Source organism: Hyposmocoma kahamanoa, unplaced genomic scaffold (genome assembly GCF_003589595.1).
Source record: "Hyposmocoma kahamanoa isolate Upper Pololo Valley unplaced genomic scaffold, ASM358959v1 102, whole genome shotgun sequence".
In the NCBI taxonomy this organism is placed as follows: Eukaryota; Metazoa; Arthropoda; class Insecta; order Lepidoptera; family Cosmopterigidae; genus Hyposmocoma; species Hyposmocoma kahamanoa.
In genome coordinates this window covers 3,595,488-3,619,366 of record NW_020653337.1, presented here as the reverse complement: position 1 = coordinate 3,619,366, position 23,879 = coordinate 3,595,488, and the positions used below count along the sequence as shown (strand labels likewise).

The 23,879-nt window shown below is 34.1% G+C and overlaps 2 protein-coding genes across 2 annotated transcripts in view; both read right to left on the bottom strand.

Moving 5' to 3' along the window:
* The window catches only part of LOC113232873 (endonuclease/exonuclease/phosphatase family domain-containing protein 1-like), a 40,704-nt gene extending 34,931 nt beyond the window's left edge, over positions 1–5,773 (bottom strand). Inside the window, exons 1-2 of the mRNA XM_026467749.1 lie at positions 5,437–5,773; positions 2,521–3,208 (exon numbers count right to left, since the gene is read on the bottom strand). Of these exons, the coding sequence (XP_026323534.1) occupies positions 2,521–3,208; positions 5,437–5,710 (962 nt within the window). The 5' untranslated portion in view covers positions 5,711–5,773. The remainder of the gene's footprint in view (positions 1–2,520; positions 3,209–5,436) is intronic.
* Positions 5,774–20,619: 14,846 nt separating this feature from the next.
* Positions 20,620–23,879, bottom strand: part of LOC113232455 (cytoplasmic dynein 1 light intermediate chain 2) — a 21,752-nt gene continuing 18,492 nt past the window's right edge. The window contains exons 8-9 of the mRNA XM_026467198.1: positions 23,138–23,397; positions 20,620–21,378 (exon numbers count right to left, since the gene is read on the bottom strand). Coding sequence (XP_026322983.1) covers positions 23,161–23,397 — 237 coding nt within the window. The 3' untranslated portion in view covers positions 20,620–21,378; positions 23,138–23,160. The remainder of the gene's footprint in view (positions 21,379–23,137; positions 23,398–23,879) is intronic.

The window sequence follows — 23,879 nt, the reverse complement described above, 5'->3', positions numbered from 1 at the left end:
TGTTATGCGGAACGATAACAAAATAAAACTATTTCAATCATAATTGAAATGAACAGACAAGCCATTTTACATTTTTCAACCAACTTCAAAACAGGAGGAGGTTCTCAATTCGACTGCATGTATTTTTTTTGTATGTATGTACGCGTAGTACACTACTACTACTAAGTACCTAGTATACTCCATAGCGGTCCGATTTAATTTTAAAGAAAATCATCCACCTGTAAGAGTGGCTGTTCACGCATAAAGATTCATTTTTATAAATAGCGCCTAAATTTTATTACAAGGAGCAATTATTTTAATGGTTGATTTTGCTATTCTCTAATTCAAGGCGTTTTTCCATCTCAATATACTTTGAGTAGTGAGAACCGATTTTTATTATCTCCTGTATCAAGTTCCGTATAGTGGCAAACTAGGGGACGAATCCGGGCAAAAAAACTTGGCAAATAGATGTAATTCCACGTATTTTTTAGGTCGGTTTTTTTAGTACTCCGTACTGAGATTATTTGTTACATATTCTGGATATTACTGTATATTTGTGAATCAATTATGACGATACTTTTTTGTTAAAAAGAGGGTACCTCAATATTGGTCCCATTTATATTTGGAGAAAATATTCCACCTCCAAGGGTAGCAAACTAGAGGATGAATCCGTTTTCGCGCACTTTCGGTAACCGATTTCAATAATACTTGGCAAATAGATGTAATTCCACAAACTTTTGAGGTTGGCTTATTCTTCATTATTCTGATTTCAGTGGCGTTTAAGGTTAGCACAGAGTGCTAACGTGGATTATATGTGAATAACGCATCCTTAGCACACCTGTAAAGGTCCCATGGTCACGTCATATCACACGTCGGTTTGTTTGAAAAAACAAACATACGCGATTTAAATCAGAAAAAAATAGTTTCATTTCTTAATGTTAAAATTATTTTAATCAACTGGTTATTGGTTTTGTTATTGCATATAAATATTGTATATATATGAAATAGAGTTACAGCATATTGAAGTCTTTTTATTGCTGTTTTTTTTGGTCTATGTTCCAACAAAAATAATCATTATTAGACTAACTTAAACTTGCCATTTATTTATACGGGTGCGCCTCATACGAAATTTATGTGTTAGAAACAAATTTGTTTGTGGTGTCTGTAGTTTAGCAGTAAAACCATTTGCGGTAATCCGGAATTCGAAAAAGTAATTAATTTGTAATTTATAATTCGTCGCTCCTTGTAGCTATATCTATACATGTATCTATGCATGTATGTGGAACACCTTTTTCCGAACATTGTTTATTTTATAACTTATGGTCGTTATTAAAAATGAGTGTTAGTGTAAGTGGTCGTTATAAAAAATGAAATTATAGAATGTAAGTTTATATTAAACGTTGGTTATATGAAGTGAATAACTGTATTAAATGAGTTTATTGAAAGTAAAATTATGGAAATTGAACATTACTATGTGAATAATATTTATATGATATATTCCACACCCTTATTTATTCATTTATATTTATACAATGCCTATATTCGATAAGATGCTCAAACAATGAAATGTATCACATATTGCACAGTATACGCATTTGTTACAACGTTATCTAAGCATTAATTTTGCTTACGTAGACGTCACGTCATTAGAATGTTTAATCGGTATGACAATTTTACCTTTATTGACATTGGCTAAATGTTCGAGAGAGTATGTAGGCATAAGACAATGGAACAATGAGTTAACATCATCATAGTCGCTTAACACTCAAGTATATAGGTGCATACAATGATAGATAGATAGAAATAGACAACGATTTCCAATGAATTATGTTTAGTCAAAACTAATTAGCTCCAATTAAAGTTAATCACTTTCTCATTTTCATATAACTAAATTATTGTAGAAATTAAAACATCAAAAATAAAAAAGTATAATAATGAAACTTCGAAAAAAGAAAAAAAAGAAAAATTGAAGCAATGTGATATGTAGTGTGGGTTTCGGATCAAGAAGTACTTGTCGGTAAATATTTGACAGGGTTCTCGCAGCATAGACAATTCTGCACCTCCAATTCAAAGTTGCCCTTCCAAATTTTAGCTACTGCGGTGGGTCATCGATTTGCGCTGTGCGCACTGGGTTTGGATGTCCCAGGTTCGATTCCTGGTAGGATTAATTTGGGAAAAGAATTTTATAAACTAGTTCAGGGATGAGCGTTCTGGGAAGTGCCCCAGAGTGAATTCTGTTACTCATAGTACAGAGAATTCCCTAGTTTGAGACCAGGCAATTGGTTTGGTTGTCTGGCACATTATTATTATTATTACGAAAGGCCCATAAACACTCTTAGGCAAATGTGGCCCTACAAGAAGTCGCAATACTCCAGTTCTTTAATTCCATTAGTCGTCGGAGTTGTAACTAACGGCAACCAAAGCAATTGCTAGTTGCAGTGGGAAAAGGTCCTTAATATACCTCAGAACAACATATTCAGCAAACAAGTGTATAACAGAAGTAATAGTCTAATAATAATTGATAACAAAAAGTATACTCACTTATTTTCCAAAATAGTCCGACATACAACTTCTCTAACACCAGGATTTGAAATTTTATCTACGCTAAGTTGATGGAGATTCCAGGATGCCAGTCGACAACAACGTACTCCATCTCGTTCATATGTAAACATTTCTTCAACTATTGGTCGATGCGAGTACGCCGCTAGCAAGTCCAAGATATCATTTACTGGTGCTGTTGCAAATCCGTTTGGTAATTTTATAGGAACTTGTGTATGCATAGATAAACTTTTTCTATGAGGTGTCCGATTAGGTGTACTCGTCACCCCATTTTGTAATGAACTATTTAATGATAATTCAGCAAAACTGTTTACATGCCCATTGTTTAAATTCTGTACACTCTTACATTTTCTTAGCTCTAATGTTAAATGCTGCTTAACGGTGCCTAATCTTATTATATCCATTCCTCTTACTTTTATTAAATCGTCCAGTGACTTAAATGGGCCTTTTTTATTGCGATAATCCACTATATTGGCCGCTATCTCCTGGTTAAGACCTGGCACACATTGAAGTTGGAACACACTGGAGGAATTTATGGAACATAATTTATTTTCTGATGATAATCGTTCACTATCTAAGGATTGTGTGCATGAACTCGCTCTGGATATCTGTTTCTTTGTACTCGTGCAGATTTCTGGCCGTAATAATTCTAGTTTCTCTGCTCCTATACCTAAAAAATTATTGTTTAATTACAATACCAGTGAAATATGATATCTATAACATCAAGTTGAAAACATATCATATATTAAACATAAAAATGTTTAATACATCTACATATAAAATTAAGAGAAGCTATTAACCGTTCCTTTTTATGACAGCAGCTACTGTAAAAAGTAGAAAAATGTGTTGAAAACCTTTATTTATAATATAGATATTATTTAAGGTTTGTAAATTAATAAATAAACAATAAATATGTACAAAAATCTGAATCAACATTCTTACAAATTGGTCCTAGTCAAATTCAATTGCAGGCGTTTTATTAATAATGCAATAACAAAAGAAGTTATTTAAAATATTACTTGAATAACGTCTATTTGAGATCGAATCTTCATATAATTTAAAAAAAGGCTTGACAAAAGCGTGAATCAGAGCCACAAAAGAGTGAATCAGTGCTAAAAAAGCAAACTAAACTTAAAACAAGGACTATTCATTTCAATACTAAGTGATGTAGAAATATCAGCAAAAACTGCTCTTCTATAATCTAATGAATAAGGAAATAAATCCATTTTTAAATTAAGTAATGGCTTTTAACATGCCTATACTCAACAAGGGGTCCTTAATCTAAAACAATAATAAATAATATAAATATGTGATTAAATAAAAATTAAATTTTAAAATGGAAGTAATATTATGTAATAAATCTAAATCGACATTGTATTATAACTTCAATGATATTTAAAACTGAATGTATTGAAAACCATGTTTATTATCGAGTTCTTAGGTTTTCGCGATTGTTACACATAGGTTGACTCTCAACCGTGACCATAGGACCTGTACAGAGCCCAAAACGTCGGTTTGTTTGAAAAACAAATATACGCGATTTAAATCCGGAAAAATAGTTTCATTTCCTAACCATGTTAATTAATTAAGGAATAAAAAAGGCTTTTGTTTTGATTTGATTTTAAAATGCAACATTTCTCATTCTATATTAGCTTCCATACCTATGACATCTACAGAGTTGTTCGTAAAATACTAACTACAACAAATAAATATAAAATTAAAAATATGAAATACTAACATCATAAAGAAAAAAACGCTTTTTCCATGACTTTTAATAATTAATCAGATTTTATTTTCATACAAAGAGAAAAATATTTAAATAGATTGCTCCAAATGGTGCCAATTCTGTACGGTAACAAAAGTAAGCGAAAACATCAGTCCAATGCAAAATGCTAGAACGGGAGTGTGTGTTGTTGGGGAGAACGCTTGCATCTTTGAACTTACTACCAATGACAGATCTAACAGTGTCAGATACTACAACAAAAACTTAAAATTTTATATCAGTAAGTTTGTTGTTTGGTAAAAAGTTGTTGTTTATGATGTTATTAATAAATAGTCCGGTCAGACGGCAGGTACGGGGGCACTATGGAAATTGGACTTTCTCGAAAAGTATTTCCCGGAGAGAAAAATAAATAAAAACAAAACATATTTATTTATATCTAATCTAACCGAAACAAACGCTAAAAACAATATAATTCGTCACCTTACTTTCTCCAACTCGTATCTTAAAGCACAAAGTTACTGAAATGCAAGAAAGGGATTGTATGTACAAATGTTGCAAGCTCATAACACATTTCCTTCATATTTACACACTAACTTTTACCTAATCTTGAAGTAATACGTCCAAATTAACACCCTTGATAAGAAATTTAAAATAAATAGAATGTTTTGACATCTCCTGAGTAATCAAAAGACACGAGTTTGAGAAAGTTGTACTGGTTTAAAAAATCAATAAAATTTTTCTGTCCCGTAGCCTTGGTAAATGATCGTTTCAACTTAATTTTTTCAGAAACCATCGCCCATAAAGAGATTTTAATAAGAACAAAAAATATTTATTTAGATCTAATCTATCCGAAACAACACAAAAAACAATTTTAAAGAAAAAATCTTTAAAAAGTCCAGTTTCCATAGTGCCCCCTTTTGTACAGTCCAACCAATAGTTGTGAGAGGTTGTTAACATTATAGTGTGTAATAGTCCCTGTTCAAATTAGTCTTAAATCAACTTGTGATAAATGTGTTTCACTTTATAGTATGAAATGCCTTTGTTGTACTTAAGCTTATAAAGAGTTCCACATAGATAGAACACATACTACTCAAAAATCTATTACAGAATGCATTTCATATTTCAGACATAAATGAATGCATGACTGAGCAGATTATTAGGTTCATAGCAATTACCTGAGACTAGTGCAAGGTCATCAACTCGTTTGAATCGGCCGATCATCTGTCGATGACGTACAATCTCCCGCGCCAGTTGCCTGTTCACGCCAGGCAGGGTCATCAGCTGCTCCTCCGTGGCCGTATTTACATTCATCAGCTCGGGATACTCTTCCGATGGCGGCAAACTGAACGTGTGACTCAAACTAGATTTATTTAGCTTATTTCGCCGAACAAAACCCCGAAAGGAGCGCTGACGACTCTTACTCCTCACAGAACTCGAATTCTGCCCCATAATGACACCCGCCACTTTTAAAATCAAATATCGATCATTAGCACAATTAAATTTTATTTCTTTCTAGGCACAGGTGAACAAAAAAGAAGATAAATATGTAGTCTACGATAATCACTAGCACAGCGCAGATTCACAGACACTTTCGTTGATAATATAAAGTACACTTAAATTAGACTGTAAATTCAGATTAATCTTTACGTAATTGTATAAATAAATACGATTTTTTTAATTAAAAATAAGGAAACAAACACGACACGACTTTGCTCCTTAAAAATCGCATTCAAAATGTCTTTAGAGACGCGACGTTGTCGATTTATCAATTACAAATGTTCGAGGTGGGTCAGGCAATCGATTAACCTTTTGATATGCAAGTAAGGGTATTCACCAATGCAATGACACAGTGCCTAATTATATGTATGGGTATGAGTATGTGACTTATAAGTTGAAGTCTCTTTGTAAGCTATGGTACATAATGTTATATTATGTATGATGAATAAGCATACAAAATCTTGAGAATTACAATAACACCTGCTTTCTAACATTTAGCCTTGGATGTATCGATAAATATTTTTTTGACAAAAGAAACTTAATTTTAGAGATGCTGTAAACATGCTTTAAATATTTAACCTGCCTTATCTATTTACATAGTTTATTAATAGAATATACGTACATACCTACACAGTATTAATGATGGAATAAGGAAGGAAAAACATTTAATTTCCTGATAATATTATAATTCCATAAAATAAAACACAGTACATATTATTATATCAACAGTTAAAAACAATACAAAAAAATACGATTCTACAGAGTCTATGTTTTCAGAATGAAAAATCAATCAATTTGATTAATTGACAACCAGGATCTCGCTCTTGTTATTGGTTTAATATCTATTCCAGTACATATTTCTGCTCTCAATAACCCTAATTCTTTTGAACCAATACCTTAAACAAATAATTGGAATTAATTACACAAACAAATGAAAACCATAAATATATAAAAAAAATTACGTATGTCGTTAAAACAATAAGTAGGTAAGTATTCAATTGGCGTTGCAATCCACAACAGTAGAAATATAACATTATAAAACATAAGTGGAAGAAAGAGAAGTTCCATTAAGGGGATCATAATTCTTACCTGAAATTAATAAAAGATCACCAATCTGTTTAAATGGACCAACAATAATACGGTGTCTTACAATTTCTCGAGCCAGCTGTCTATTTATTCCTGGCAAAGTCATCAACTGTTCCTCAGTTGCCATATTTATGTTCATTAATTCATTATTTTCCGTTAATTTAGGAAAAGAAAAAGGACCACTTATAGTCGGTCTTTTCACTTTACTTCTGCGAAAAGATCCGTGGTATGACAAACGCCGACCTCTTTCTCTCCATACAACACTTGAACTTGAACTTTGACCCATTTTATAATAACCTGAAATGAAAGAATACAAATGATGTCATTATTTTCAGGCAAGAAATAACTAACAGCACTATAATAAGTAGTCACTTCGATAATTAAGTTAAAAGTGTGAATGAACACTTTAATAAGAAAGTAATACCAAATATATTCTTTTTACAAAATGTCCAGTTAGTTTTAACTTCACAAAACCATATCACTGAATTTATTGTTTTAATGACGTTATGTTTTTGAATAGCATTGTTCGAAAAGGGAAAACAAATTCAAATCGACTTAACGTAAAGTTAATGAAAACTAGAAATCGATTTATTGCTTGCACGTCCCTATGAATGGTTGACAATTGTTAATGAGTGCGTTCATTATTTTTTAAGAGGAAAGAGTGCATTCAAGTATTGAAAAAATAAAATGTTATTTCTATTCATTTTTGATAGAAGTATTATTATAATATATTACTTTCGGTAAAAAAAAAAGAATCACTTATAATTGGTTTTTAGAGTTTAGGTTGCATCCGTTACGTGTGTCAGACGACCACACCAATTTCCTGGTCTCAAACTGGGAAATTCCCTTTTCTGTAAATATGTACCAGAGCAGCGGAATTCTCTCTGGGGCACTTCCCGGAACATCCAGACCAGAATCAATTAAGAAAAGTTTATTTCCCAAATTGGGATACTAATAAAATATCATGTCTTTGCAATGTAAAATATCAGTACCTAATACACTCAATACAGAAGTCATAGCATATTTTTTGCTAATTTGCTTGTATTGAGAACTACAAATAGTTAAAACTTTCAATTGTGATATGCGAAATTTATTGGGGTCGTAGATAAGTATTTAATTTTTAATAAATCTGTTGAAGTATCTTTCAAATTGGAGGACTACGTATGACGTAATATTAAAATTTTGCTACTATAGTCCATTTGTTTAGGTACTTAACTAAATGTAAACAATCTTGATACATCTTTTTATTGAAACACATGCTTTACAAATCAATAGGTATAAAAATAGGCATGCAATTTCATATGAAGCTAAGCATTTGTATTTTGTATTTGAAGGTAAGGCAAAATCATTATAAAAATGTATATTTCATTAAATAGACATCTCAAGATTGTTTACATTTATTTAAGTAGGTACCTAAACAGATGGACTATAGAACCGACTAATTCACGATTTTTCTGTGTAGGCACAAACACAGATCCAAGCTAGTAGCTTTGGTGGTAGGTAATTTGAAAAATGGTGACGTCGAAATAAGTTTATTCCAGGGTGGATAATAAAAATCCCTATAACTTTAAACGGCGGCGGCTCCAGACTGAAATACGATTTTAATCTCACGAGTCAAATTTGAAATAGGTACTCGATTATGGTCTCGCTGGAATAACGCACGCGGCATGCTCCACGGACTGCCGGTTACACACCAGTTCTATCTACACAGATAGAGAACCACATAGGAGATGCCACACGGGCGTTATGTCGTCGCAACTGCGGCTGCGTTGATTTCAACAGAATAAGTGCCACACAAGCTGTTCCGTCGATGCGCGCTGTTTCAATGGATCGTGTGGCATATCGTTCTATTTATACGTAGTACAACAGACGCTTAATGCTCGAATGTCCGCGAGAATTCATGCTTTTACATAACAAGAATGATGTATTTGGAGATTTTTTTTATTTCGCTTATTTGTGAAGCAAAAGAAGAGAAGAAATGGAAGAAAAATATCATGATTTAGGTATGGAAGAACGAAGAATGAATTTTTCGGAAAATGTGAAACATTTTGCATTAAAAATGCGAAGGAATATAAAAGGTATAATATACGATAGGTTTTTATGACTTGAACCCTTACCTATTTCTGCCTTCAAGCGGTAATGTGAGCATTACTGCGTTCCGGTTTTAAATGGTGAGGGTGCTGGTAAAATTTTTAAAAACGGCACATAGGACTTATCAACTTACATCTTAGGGTGACGGGCGCAGTGGAAGTGCCCATCAGATCTTTGCGATTTAAAGCTCTGAGTGGCACTGAACAGGCGTGTCGCTTACCACCAGACGTATCATAAAAAAACCTATTTGGTAGACGCTTGACTGCGTCTGCCTTTGCGTCATTTCTCGCGGGTTCGCTAGGCGCCGATAGCAGTTGCGGAATTCCCGCGAAAAACACGCGATCTGTTTTTGGCTCTACTTAGTCTGTACCTTGCACAATCGATATAAAGTTTATATAGTACAGTTTCGTTAAAAAATAGGCACAATTCGTTTCCGCGGCAATATAAATTGAGCTTAACACTGTTAAGTTGGTGATGGTTAGTGATTCTAATGTTACTGAAAGATATTTCCCAACATTAAAAAACAAAATGGTATAAAGCAGTAACACTGGACTGTTATAGCATTCAGTATATTTTTTATTCATTTGACTGGTGCAAATAGGACCCATACAATTTATAAATATATAGACTATCTTAAATGTAGTATAAAACTAAATAACTAAACCCCACGAGTTGCATTTGTCAGCGACGTGTGGCGCAATCTGGTGTCAGGTAACCGGTTAACAGGGGATTCTAATGGACGGAGGGTGTCGGCACTCACATAATAAACGAATTAAAATTGACGTGGCGGGACTACAAACGTTCTCGACAATCAGGGAGTTTTGACTTTCATTCTGATATACTCTACTATCTCCTCAGACTTCGTGAAGTACTGCCGTCGCGATAGGCACAGTAGCGTCGTCGGTATGGTTCGGACGCAGCAGAAAGTTCGACCCTATCGGTGCGTGGCACACAGGTTACTGCTGGTGGCTTCCTCTTCTTCACCTTTGTGAAGCCGCCAGTCTGTCTGTAGTAAGGTAGTAAGTAGAAATAAAACACAATGATAGAACAGTTTCGTGATATATTTAATTTTTAATATTCTGTACAATATTGCCAAGAAGCACACTGAAAACGTATTCCATAAATAAGCTTACATAACACTATACGCCTTCTGTAACTCGATTTCATTTACAGAAGTGAGTGTATCCAGCTGAAACTCTCACAGTAGCGAATTTGGTATGGTTTATTTGACAGGTGGAGCTTATATACAGATCGATCAACTTATTGAGTTGTGTTGTAGAGCCAACGCAGTACTACTCGTATTTGTACCCATGATAATTGAAGTCACCGCATTTTTTATTCAGGGTGCTTACATAACTGCTTCCGCTTACTAACAATCAGAAATCACTATATTTGTCATAGAGTAGATCTTGATGGCGGAAAAGCGACTTTTAATTTGAAGAAATGGAAAGAGTCGAAATTACGTCGCTGAATTTCGGCACGTTTGGTCCGACTCAGTACTAAAATTATACCTTTAAATGAGGATATGAGACTGGTGCAGGCCCGCGATATATGGCGCAACATAATCTCAGGGGTAAAACAACCCAATGCATGGGTGATCCTCAATTGTTTGTATATAGGAAATCGGTACGTTCGTCGTCAACCAGAAACTCGTTAAAAGAAAATTAAAACCTCTTTCGTCCAGTAGAAGTACAAAAGGGATGTCGCATTTTTTAATGATTCTGATTCAGACTTCGATTGATACAAGAAACAAGAACATCCAAACATGTAACTACAGGAAACCTAAAAACCATATGAACATTTTCTATTAGACACTGTTCCATTTTTAATTTTCTCCATTTTTTTTATAATATTTTATTACACTCAATATAAATCGATTGATTTTAGTCATTTCGACTATCGCCTAAAGACAATTAGTAATATTAATTTTAAATAATATTTAACAACTAAAGTGTTTATTAGAAATTGTATTGCGAAGCGTAACAAAACTATCTATTGAGAATCTAATATAATAAATCACTAGACCTTTACAGCTTGCTTCAACTGTTTTTCTTTTATAATAACCAAAATGGCATCTTTACTGCACAAATAATTTGCACAGAGACAATATCTGATTTACGTTAGTTTTATTTATTTTTACAGTGTATTAGTGCTCTGATATTACGGTGTCATTTCGTTACGCACATTTAACAAATCTAATTGAACAGTCTAAAATAATCACAATCGTCGCTGTTAGGAAGAGATAAAAAAATTTTAAAACATTAATTTGATTTTTTAAAATGCATCAGACTTGGCATTCTTGTGTGGACGAAAATGGAAATAAATTAATTTGCTATTCGGCGAGCCCAGTAAAAGTAAAATAGCTGCGCTTGTTTTGAATATTTTTTTTACGCAGTTAATTTCCTATTAACTCTTCGACCAAGCGTCGAACATTCAATAATCCCTGAGGATGCCTCCTGGGTATATTTTTAGTGGTGGTATTTGTGACTGTAGTTGCGCTTGTGTTGTTTATTTTACTAATTTTATGCGAAGGGAAGGTGGGAAAATCAACTGCATGAAAACGCAGCTATTTTGCACGATTTAACCTTCACTGGGTTCACGGAGTAGTAAATAAATTTATTTCCATTTTTATTAAAATGAACAAATGAGCAAAATAACGCCCGTATCTATTAATTATTTCTACATTGTGCTAATATTGTTGCAAAACTACAATTAACAATATCAAGAGAGGCTATTATAATATAGGATAGGTTTTTATGAGTTAGGCTATAGGCTTTGAAAGTGATTATTAGAATAACTGATAGTGTCCAATTTTAGTGGCATCATTAAAATTTCTTGTTGAAGCTGGTACATGATTAAAAGAGTTTTTGTACAATGTAAATTACTTTTAATGCCTTGGTTGTCAACCAAAGTCAAATATAACGAAAAGATAAGGGGGCCTTCAAATTAGATGCCCGTAGAAGCGCGCCAGTTGCGCGTCTGTAACGCTTCAGTTATTTAGTTCAATAACGCCACGCAGTGTCGCAACTGTAGTGTTTCTATAAGCGTCAAATTTGAATTCGCCCTAAGTCTTCATATATTAAAGACAGTACAAAATCACTTGGTGCCCCAGAGTGCTTGTCAAGCAAGCCTCTTCAATAAATAGATGCTTCGACATAAGTTGACGAAAAAATTAAGAATAATAAAAAAGAAAACATGTCTTTTTGATAACAGTTGAGCATACAGCATATAAAAAATATAGAGGTTTATATTTTCTATTCTTTTTTTCTGAGGATGTTATGTGGCTAATACATAAACAAAAGCAGTATAAAGAAACAATTTGTTCTATAAAAATTATATCACAGAAAGGAACTGAATTCTATTAAAATAACTGATACATTGACTAGTACATAAAAAAATAACAGTAGAAAATAAATTTAAATGAGCAAAGTGATAAATACTACCTGTGATACGTGCTTAACAATAATTTAATAATCATAGAAAATACTGAATTTAGATGCCAAATATTAATTTCAATTTTTGAGTATACGCCGAAACGATTGACGAATAACCTATTTTATTATTATAAATATAATTATAACACAAGCCGAACATTGAATTTCTATTTATTAACCGACTTCACAAAAAGGAGGAGGTTCTCAATTCGACTGCACTTTTTCGTGTATATTACGCGATTACTCCGACATTTGTGAACCGATTCGAAGTAAAACTGAAAAGTACATTTGAAGAAAATATTCCACTTTTAAGGGTAGCAGATTAAGGGATGATTCCGGTTTATTATTTCGAATAAAACTTGCCACATAGATGTAATTCCATAAACTTTTGAGGTCGGTTTATTTTTATTTTGCTAATTACAGTGGCGTTTAAGGTTAGCACAGAATGCTTACGTGGTTTAATTGTGAAGAATGCATCCTTAGCACAAATACAATAAGCATAATGTTAATGATGCTTAAAAATAACAGCTAGAATCACATAATAAAGCATCCTCCCTTTCAAATTCTCGCGAAACAACCCGGCTACTAACACATCTCAGAAATGAGGTACTGTATTGATTGCGTGTTCCAAAATTTTAACCTAATTAGATGGAATCTAAAAGGCGATTCGAGTAAATAAGAATTTGCGTTTTCCCGGTGCATTTCTACCTGCTTTTATTTTTCCCAATTAGTCCCAAAAGGGTCAACAATAATTTTTAATCTCTCAAATTAGTTATAGTTTTGGAAGTCACCAATTGATATTGCAATTAGTTTATTATGCCTTTATGGTTGCACCTTGGTACTTCCTATTTATATATTCCAATCACGTGCCCTTCACTGCATGCACCTATTCAAGCGTAGAATTTTCATTTACATCACACACGCATATCGATTGATTAACATACAATATTGATACTTTCGAACAAGACTTTTAGAATTAGTTGAAAATTGTCGTCATAGAAATTTTACTTTATTTTGTATAAGAGAGAAGAGTTTACAAATGTTAAATTAGATTTAGAAATACATACACACAAAAAGGCATTTTAATAGCGGGAAATATCCACGCTAGCGTTTACTGTAGAGGGTCTGTCATAGGAATATGCAAATAGGTCATTTTCAGGTTAGTGTTCTGTACCTAATTTCGGTGACAATATTATCATGAACTATATTTAACATTCGAGTGTATATCCTAAAAAGTTATTAATAATTCACGGCAATCTTCTCAAATATTTAAAATAACCGAAATGATTGTAATTCACCGGTCAAATTCTGTGTAATAAACGCGTGTCTTCCTTAACTTGACGTCGCCGTCGGCGAAATCGTCGACTGTATCGATAAAGCTTTAAAAAAGAAGACGAAGAAGACTCTTTCAAACGAGTTTCAAGTGTAATTCTATGAGTAATTAGATTTTACAATTTAACTATGGAAATACATTGACAATGTATTGTTTTACTAATATTGTAGAGGGGTATTTCTGTCTACGAGTATCAACATCTTTTACTACGACGACTTTCCTAAAATCTAAATCAGTAAATCAGCTGTTCCATACTAAGTTGTCCTTTTCTCTCTGTGTGTAATAATAACGCACACACTCAATATAGCCCCAAACTAGGGAAACCCTGTGTCGCGGGTGTCATGGACACACATAGACAACCACAAATTACACCCAAACTCACGAGAGAAGTAAATGTATGCCATACAAATATTTCTCCCGGCCTAGGAATCGAACCTGGGACCTGCGCTTGGCAGTCTGACATGGTAACCGTTCGGCCACAGAGGCAGTCAAGTGTGTGGTTATACTACTCATAGTGGTTGGTCATAGATGCATTTGACACGTTTGTTTTGCTCAAGAAGCTTGTAGCTCAACGTTTTACTATAAAAGATTATTAGATCGTTGCAGACTTGGCTATAAATCATCGGAGCAGGACTGCGATATTGTGCTCCCTCTCCCACTTGCTTAGTTTTGAGCGTACGCGTCACGTGCGCAAGCCCGTTATCGATAAAAACCAAAGGCGTCACTAAGGGCGCATTGTGTGTCGGTGCGGTCACAAACTTACTAGGGATGCTAATGCATGGAGCAATGCCTTAGCATCCCCAATTAATAATTTATCATCTGCTACTGTTTAAATGTCGCAACTTTTTTTATTACTATACCATTGTTATCAATAATGTGTTAACATTTTGGTGGAAATTAAACATCCCGTAAAAGTAGGAAATATTAATTTATCTATTTAGTTTTAGGTTATCAACATTGTAAATTTGTATTGTAGGTATGTACTTAACAAAAATAGATTATTTTTTATTTTCCTTCCTGCTTTCACTACTACAAGAAAATAAAACGTCACGTAAATCGATATTTATCAATTGCAGTATTGACCAGCCCTGCGCTTACACAAAAGGCCCGCACCTGCCCCTGCCCTACTAGAAAGTGGGACAAAAAGTACAACATCGCTGTCCCGTTCTAATAATTTAAGGTCGAGTCTGCAGCGAGAAAATAATCTTACTATACAGAGTTACCTACTTAAAAAGAGATGGTGACAACGTTTTCAACGCTCAATAATTGATCTTCAGTTATAGATTGCGGCCTTCATTTTTACTATAAGTTTCGTCAAATTTGTTATAGTACCTGTTTTGTTCTTTTCTTCTGTATTTGATGTGAAATGCCTCGACCAAAATGTATTAAAAACATATCTGGCTATATTTAATTACACGAATCGGTCGCGGCAAAATAAACTGCGTATCGATATCTTCTACGATTATGCGGTATAGCCACCTAACATATGCTCCTCAGTATACAAAAATAGATTCCTCCTTTTAAACCTCAACCGTGTACAAATTTCATATCAAAACCATGCCAATCTTCTGATCTATACAAACGCACGCATGTTACATACGTCTTAGAAATAAGCACGTTAAGCCAGAATTTTGCGTTTTTCTCAAATTTTAAATATATTTATAAAACGAATAATATAACCGTACGGAATAACGTAAACGTTTACGTTGACTTATTTCACTTATTTCTAAGAGCAAAACCGACACAATGAACTTTTCCGGACACACAATTCGAGCCACATCAAGGGCGCCTGCAAAGGACGCTTGTAGAAGCGCTAGAGGGACGTCGCGCCTCGCATCTAAGTAATTTAAGTAATTTTTGTTCACTAATTTTATGACTGCAAACGTGGCGCGTGACACGACAGAATGAAAATTAATAGTGACGTAGCTGCAGCGCCACAGTGGTACCACTGTAGCGCTTTTATAAGCGTCTAGAGTGAAGTCTCCCTAAATGCCCTAAGCGTGAACAATTTTTGATTAATCTAAAACTATTAGGCAACTTTGAAACTGGTATACTAAACGTGATTTACGTTTGAAAATTTGAATTTGTAAAACCGGGATAACTTTTCGATGACAATAACATTTTTATATTCTAGCCCTTTAAGAATAAAAACGCCAGATGGTTCGAATTGTATGCCCGGGAGTGTATATACACATACCGACCGATACAACATTTTAAACGGTAAAATAAAATGTTAGGAACGTACTAAACGACAGGAGTGCGAGGTTGTTTATAGTCTGTAGGGAAGTAGTTATCAGCGGCGATTGATGGACACTTGAAGATGGAATGGAGAAGAGATACACGCCATGTCACCCAACGTAAAGCAGCGATGGTACGCGTTCGTTTGAAAAGCACCTTTTGCTTTCGGGAAATATATAATGTACAAAATGTTACTTCTTCTCGTAAAGCCACAAGAAGAAGTACCATTTTGTATATTACTTGGGGCGCTGCTTTTTTGTACAATCTCTCTTTTACAAAATTGTAAAATCTAGTGACAACTATCACTTGAAACTTATGGTAGAGGCACCGAGGTTCCTATAGTAAAAAATGTTTATTTTTATGTTGATGACCTCAGTGATCCAACGGTTTGCACTGCAGATACTAGACAAGGAGGTCCCGGGTTCGATCCCGGTAAGACCAATTTGAGAAACGAATTTTTCTAAATTGTTTCTGGTCTGGGTACCCCGGAGTGAATTCCGTTGATTTGGTATAACATCGGTTTGTGGCAACATTACTATGACATAGATGCCATTGCGCTTTGTGCGAAGGGGTGTTAAAGTACGTATATAGGTAGTCCTGTCTTTTTCGAAGACTGAGTAAAATGTCAGTTCATGGCGCAAGTGTTGCCCGCTTGCGAGCAGCCAGTAATTGAAGTCGATAAATGTTCTGTCGACTGTTTACTGAATATTGGTCACGCTTATGGAATAAATAGCCTAACTTGTTTCATTCGTCCAATTATTGAGCAATAGTTCATTTAAATTGTCAATTTTTGTAAGTTCAATACATTACACACAATACAATACATACATACACTGTATTTAGAACTATGCTTATGAAAAATACTCTGTATTTTGGAGAGATATTATAAAGTTTTTAATTTAAATTTAATATAGATAATCAAATCCTTGTGATTGTTGTAGATAATAAAATTCTTGTTAAAATGTACATGAATAAAAATAGACTTCGATGACAGTAGGCCCACTGTCAAAATAAGAATAAAGAAGACAATAATGCAATTAGTCATCATTAGAACGTCGTAATATACACAATTCAGTCATTTTTGGCAAAATGTTATCTTCTTTCACACTCTATCGATAAAACTGTCGACAACAACTACATAAATGTTTAAAATTTTATGAAAACAGGCAACTCTACAAATGTCATTTTACTCCGTATTCAAAAAAGATAGACTACAGTAAATGTACAATTGTCCGTTCTCCAACTGCTAAGTTGGAGAATAAATTACTTAGGCCAGCCGATGGGATGGTTCAGTCGCTTAACGTCCATTTCTCAGAATGTCCCTTTCGCAGAATGACTCTTTTGCAGAATATCTGTAGCGCAAAATAGGGATCGTGTGTCTCTTCGCCACTGATCAATATTAAACGTTCTTTTTCTAGTGTTTTGTATCTATTATACATTTTTAAGGCCTCCAACACTCCAGTACTACAAGATCAAATTTGTACTCAGAACACGTCCCTCAAGTTTTACTTTACTAGGTACTTTAAAACATTCATATATTATTTGACAAACTTAATACTTCGCTTCGAAAAAAAATCTCATAGTTATTTTTATTAATAAGTAATGTACTCGCGACCGCAAATAAATACGCTAAGCTGCCTTATAAATGGAGTATTAAGTTTGCCAAATTTGTTTTCCGTTAATTTTAAACGATTATAATTAAAGTTAAAAGTAAACAATCTCTAAACTAAGTTAATAAGTTACAGAACTCAGAATATCTTATTATTTTCTATTACTTTTACGCATTTTGGAAAAAGATTAAGCATTAATTATGAAATCATTCGTAAATTCCATGACGAATGTTTTCTTCATGAAAGAACTATTTAAGTACTTTCTAAGATATGATTTAGTTTCATTGATTTTTCGGCATTTGAAAATGTAGCCAGTTTAAGGATAACATTAATTCTATTCTTTACCATTAAAAAAATGCGCTAAAATGGATTTCTCAGTCGATCACATTCATAAATTCAACAGAGTGGCGATATTTTATTGAAAATCATACCTGAAGAAATTTAAAAGGTTTAGAATGCATGTAAGTACCACATAGCGAGGCTTAAACAATAGGAAGGTAATTGTAATACTACATTTTCGCTTGGTGTAAAGTATGTAGGGATAAATCAATGTTGAATCCTTCAACCAGCTCAATTAACGAATGATCTTATAATAGTGACCTTTATGTTTAATACACAAAATCGCCTATAATTTTATAGAGACCAAACGGGCAAGCAAAAATGAAACGCAATATGAATTATTCAATAAGTTTACTTTTTCACTATATGATAATAACCACCAAACTACGTTTGGAATGTACATTATTGCACAACAACCAATCTCAAATTAAAAACCACACATCAAAATTATAGAAAAGTCGATTCAACGTAACTAACGTGTCGGTATAAAAGTATAATTCGAAATTTTTTTGTATATTATTTTGTAATAAATAAATTCAGTTACAAGACACAATAAAGGTCACTATTACAGTTGGCAAAAAAATCCATATTAACAAATCATCGTTATATAAAAAAATATATGTTGAATATTTTGTTACATGTACATACAATACTAATTTATGATACATGTGATGGCTTTTGGACATGAAGAACTATACTCAATAACAGAGAATTGCTAAGTTGGCATAAAAATTCGTCAAATAGATGTTAAAAAGGAATTGATGTACATTGTTTCGTTGTCTCTGAGAGGTGTCACTTCTATAAATTACGATAAATATTGAATGTTAAGGGTTCATATTTCTCTATCTTACATATTACAGGCCAAAACAGGATGATTTCGAAAAAAGTACTTCTTCACGTACAAAAGCTTAGGTTTGTACAAATAGTGACTTCATTGTGCATAAACACGCCCAATCATCGCTCGGCCAGTCTTCACAGAAGATCACAAGTTTTGGAACTTCCTAATCTCAGATTTTAATTTATAAAACAGAAGAAAAACACATACCGCTGTAATTTTTTTATCGTCTTTCAAGTTTTCCCAAACAAATCTTAATTAAAAGCTGCTCAAGACGTGTTTTAGTAAGTCCAAAGCGTGGCAAACTATTGACACGTTTTCAAGAGATTTTCTATATAGCAGTCAGCGTTTTTCTATCTGTCTTTCATTCGACGTACAGCTATTAACCATTAGAAAGCGTACTCCAATTTATTCGACATATTCAACCGTACCCGCTCGTAGCAAGAACGAGGTACCTATAGAGTGATAATACGTGTGGCCTTATACCGCTATGCGTTCATATAGAATAGGTCACACCCCCATTGCAAGTCGTAATAAATTGAAACGCTCAAGACATCCCAGCTTTTAACTATCTAAATAAATACTTAGTTAATATCATAAACCATATTACAAGTAAACAGTTCACTGATTTGGACAGTATAGACCGACAAGGACATTTTTAAAAAACATTAGAGGTTATGTATGTCTATGATTGGTGCACTTTAAGAACAGTACCTCTATAGAAAGCTTCCGATTGGTGGTCTGTAGTATCTAGGATATATCCTATTGGTGCAATTGAAATTCATTCGTTTATAAGCGTTCCTATTGGTGTTTCTAATGTTCATACGTTCCTTGACAGTTCTATACTTTTTTGCATTTATTTAGTTTCATATAGCATATTGGAAATGTAGTTGTTCCTGTTACAAGGGATAAGGGCATTATTTCGGCTCATTGGTTTTAAACTTCTTAAACATTACTGCCTTGCTAGTAGTTTACCTTATTATAATAAACTGGAAATATTGGTTAACAACATTATCGTACAACAAATCATATTTTCGGTACTAACTCTATAGAGGGCATTTTAGTTATTTCAATTGTATAAAAAAAAAACATAAGCCTACGTAATGCCCCATCTCCGTTATCGTTAACTTTACAAATAACTCTAAATTAACAATACCGTAATCACTCATCGCCGGTGTTCATATAACCTTTACATTACTAAAATAACACATAAGAAAATAGAAGCATTGGTATATGTATTAGCTATTCAGCCGTCTGGCACGTATCGCTTACGTCATCGTCAAGTCGACAGTTTTTTTCTTGTTTACATTATGAGCCGCGATAAGGCGCGTGTAATATAAACACTTGAAACTCGAGAACCAATTAAGCTACGGCAAAAGAATAACATGAGCGATAAGAGCACTTAAGTAGCTTTTATTTAGACTACAGGTATGATTGTAATTCGACGACTTTATTTTGGTAACCTATCACGAACTGGAACTTTTTTCCGAAATACCGTTTGTTCGAATTTTCATTACACCGAAAACCTAATTATAACGAAATCGTTGTTTCAGGATATGTTGGATGTTTATCAAAAAGACACGATTAGATTCAGTTAGGTTTAAAAGAAAAAACATTTTCCTCTCAAAATTACTTTCGAGGTTATGAAAATTCTAGCAAACGTTATTTCTGGAAAATGTCATTTTGGACAAATAAGACTGATAGGTAACCCTTTATTTTTTACACTGAAAACTTCTGAGAAATGTTCATAGTATTTTACTCTTCAAATCTTAACCACTTTGTATATTTATTTTATTAAGAAACAAAACATATTTATGTAGTAAAGGATGACACCTAGTGGACCGTAAGCACGCGTTGCACGTTTCTTTCTATTGATCCTCGGTGCACCGTTTATTATATTGGCCCGCCATGTTAGATACCCATTTAATAATAAAAAATATCGTGATCTTATTTCCATCTATTAATTTAACGTGAGATAATTCGTATATCAATGCTCCTTTATTTTCTAGACATTCGACGAACTAAGAGTTGACGAATAATCATAAAAAGACCCGTACAATCGTTCGTCGTTATCATATCAAGTGTGTAGACAACTTTATATTGAAATTGATATTAAAGTATAAGAATTTTTTAACTTAAATGAGCAAATATCTTGTTAAAGTGCCTCTCCATTACTGTTGGTTGGCAATATGGCAAATTTGTCTCTGTCCATGGCGAAACCTTCGTGACTCCGGTCCACTCCCTTATGTTGTGTAACCATGACTTTTTACGTCATTGAGCAAATATACTCAAGGTTCAATTTTCCGTGATTTCTGGTTGAATAAAGAGTCGTAAATATAAAAACGTTTAGTTTAAACTCAACAATTTAAAAAAGTACTTAATTAAATGTTAATATTACTATTCCACACATATCGTAACATAAAATCTTTAAGTTTGATTTGATATAATGAATTTGCTCATTCAAGTATTATAAAAGATATAAAAACGCACAAATACAAAGGTGTCTACACATTTGAGTGAGCCGTGTGCCCGTGCGGCAGTAAGGCGAAGCAAGCGAGACTGGAAGTATCAAGGCATACGTCAGTTCGGGCGGCGGCGCCGCTAGAAGTACAAGCCGAGTGGCGCCCAGCGTCGGGCCCAAGCTTCGTGACAATCTGCAATCGGAAAAAGGAAATGTCAATCATTGGAATATTTTTTTTTATAATATCAAGTGACGGGACGAACAAGTCGTGCACCTGATGGTAAACCACATGAGCCACTCAGAGCTTTAATTAGCAAAGCTCTGAGTGGCTCTGCGCCCTTCACCCTAAGACATAAGACAAGTCCCATGTGCCTGTAATGTTCACATTTCACATTACTGCTTGGCGGTAGGAATAAGTAAGGTGGTAGTATGGCACTGGATGAACTCTTTCACAAGGAGCTCTACTGCTACAAAATATTGTATATAGACGTGTGTACTAATGCCCGGGCCGTAATAGTATAGAATAGACATGTATTGCAACGCCACAACACATAGATACAAAAAATATAGATAACACAGATATATATATAATAAAAAACAAAATAAAACATAGAACAAAACAAAAAAAAAACAAGACAAAACTGACAAAAAGCAAAAAAACAAAATATAACGACTATATATTTTGTACTGTCATTCGTGCGGTTATAGCGTACGCAAAAGGATTTCAATCAGCATAAGCCACAGTCTTAGAATAATAGCGCATAGAACATTGACTTACAATTATATGGACGTCGGGTAGCGCTAAAAAGTGTCCGCACTTGTAAGGCGCTAAAATCGTACAGAGCGCGACACTCCGCTTTAGTCTTCATTTGTTCTACGGACAGCGCGATACTGCGATGACATAACAATTTAAATTTCGAATAGGTTGACTTGGGACATTTTTTTCGTGGTTTTTGTATTAGACCCGTCGTCCATTTATTTGTAAGTCAATTGGCATAGAATGATAGTTTCATATCAAACGAACTGTCACAAGTCTAAACAAATATACAAATTGTATCTTGCTTAACTCATCATTGAGTGAATAAATATTACCGAATTTTTATTTAATTCATATACGAACAAAATCCTAAAAGGGAGTTTAGTGCGACCATCGAATTTGACTTTAGTTCATGAAAATTTGGATTATAAATAGCCTGATATTATCTGTGGATAAACACATGAAAAGTACATGATGACACGACTTTGGAGAACTGACGACGACTTTTCTAGTCAGTGTTAGTTCCCTGAAATAAGTTTTCTTTTTTTTTTAATTTATTTATCTTGTCAAAAATTATTTATTTATTAATTATTTATCTTGTTAAAAAATTTTGAGTTTGGGCAAGACAATTTTTTTAAATGAGTCATGTATGATGAACAAGAATGTTGATTTAATGAAGGCAAATACTAAATATATTCCGTAAAAATAGTAAACGTAAATTCCCTACAATGTTGTCACGGCGGTGTACATTTGTAGAAATTCGGCAATAGTCGCGATATTGCCTATTTTCAAAAAAATATGTAATATAATTATTTTGAAACAGAATAGCAAAATGGGGAGAAAAAAAATCCGTTACTTTGCAACATTTTCGTACCTTTTTAGTGAATATTTACATAACAATACAAGTTGAAACGCGTTATTTCCTTGTGGAATGTGATGTTAGTATCTATTTTATGTTTGTCTGACGTATTTTTATACTCATTTACCGCACACTTCGTAATTTTTAGCTAAAATTCTTGAGCTGTTCGCGGTGCAAGTTGACCTTGAGCACTAACGGCCCGCCCGCTCGCGTAAGCCTATTTGGGTCCCTAGAATTTGCCTCACTTTGCGTGTGCGGATTAGGTCTCTATGCGTTATTATTCTGAGGCCACAGCCATAATTGAATGTGGATTAATATTTATAACATAATACTGACCTAGACGCTCGGAGCACAGATCACTAGCACTCCGACGAGGAGTTGAGGTCGATTGGCGGCGGAGGACGACTCTTGGCTCTGGTGAGCCGGTCCAGCTCCGCCGCGGCGTCGGAGCGCGCCGCGGCCGCCGCCGGCGCAGCGTCAGTGGGCCTGCCGCCGGGGGAGCCCGTCTTCTTGTACAGCAGCGAGTTGAAGAAGTTCGCCAGGACCCCCTCGTTGCCGGGGGTGCCGGGGCCCATGCCGATTTTGGCGCCGTCCAGCTAAACAGAACGGATTGGTGGTGATTATTAATGCCTTTTATGAAAAAAAATCCTTAAAAGTTGATGGAATTACATTTATTTGCCAAGTTCTATTGAAATCGGTTACCGGAAAGTGCGTTAAACCGGATGGAAAATTATCTTCAAATTTAAATGGGACCAACAAAAAAAAGGATAATCGAAATTGGTTCACAAACACCGGGTGTAATCGGGTAACGTACATATAACATGTAGTGGAATTGAAAACCTCCTCCTATTTTTAAAGTCAGTTAAAAAAATACAGTGTGTTGCAAGTGACATCATCAGAATTTCAATGTAATGTAATTGTTCATGACGTAACAAATATAAAGTGGAACGCAACTAGAAATCCAGGCGCCTACTTTGCAATGGCGATGATAAAGATGTCATCATTAGCAATTGGTAAACAAATTACCCTATAAACGAGTGATCTTTTTATAGTGATCTCATACCAACGTTCTGTGTGT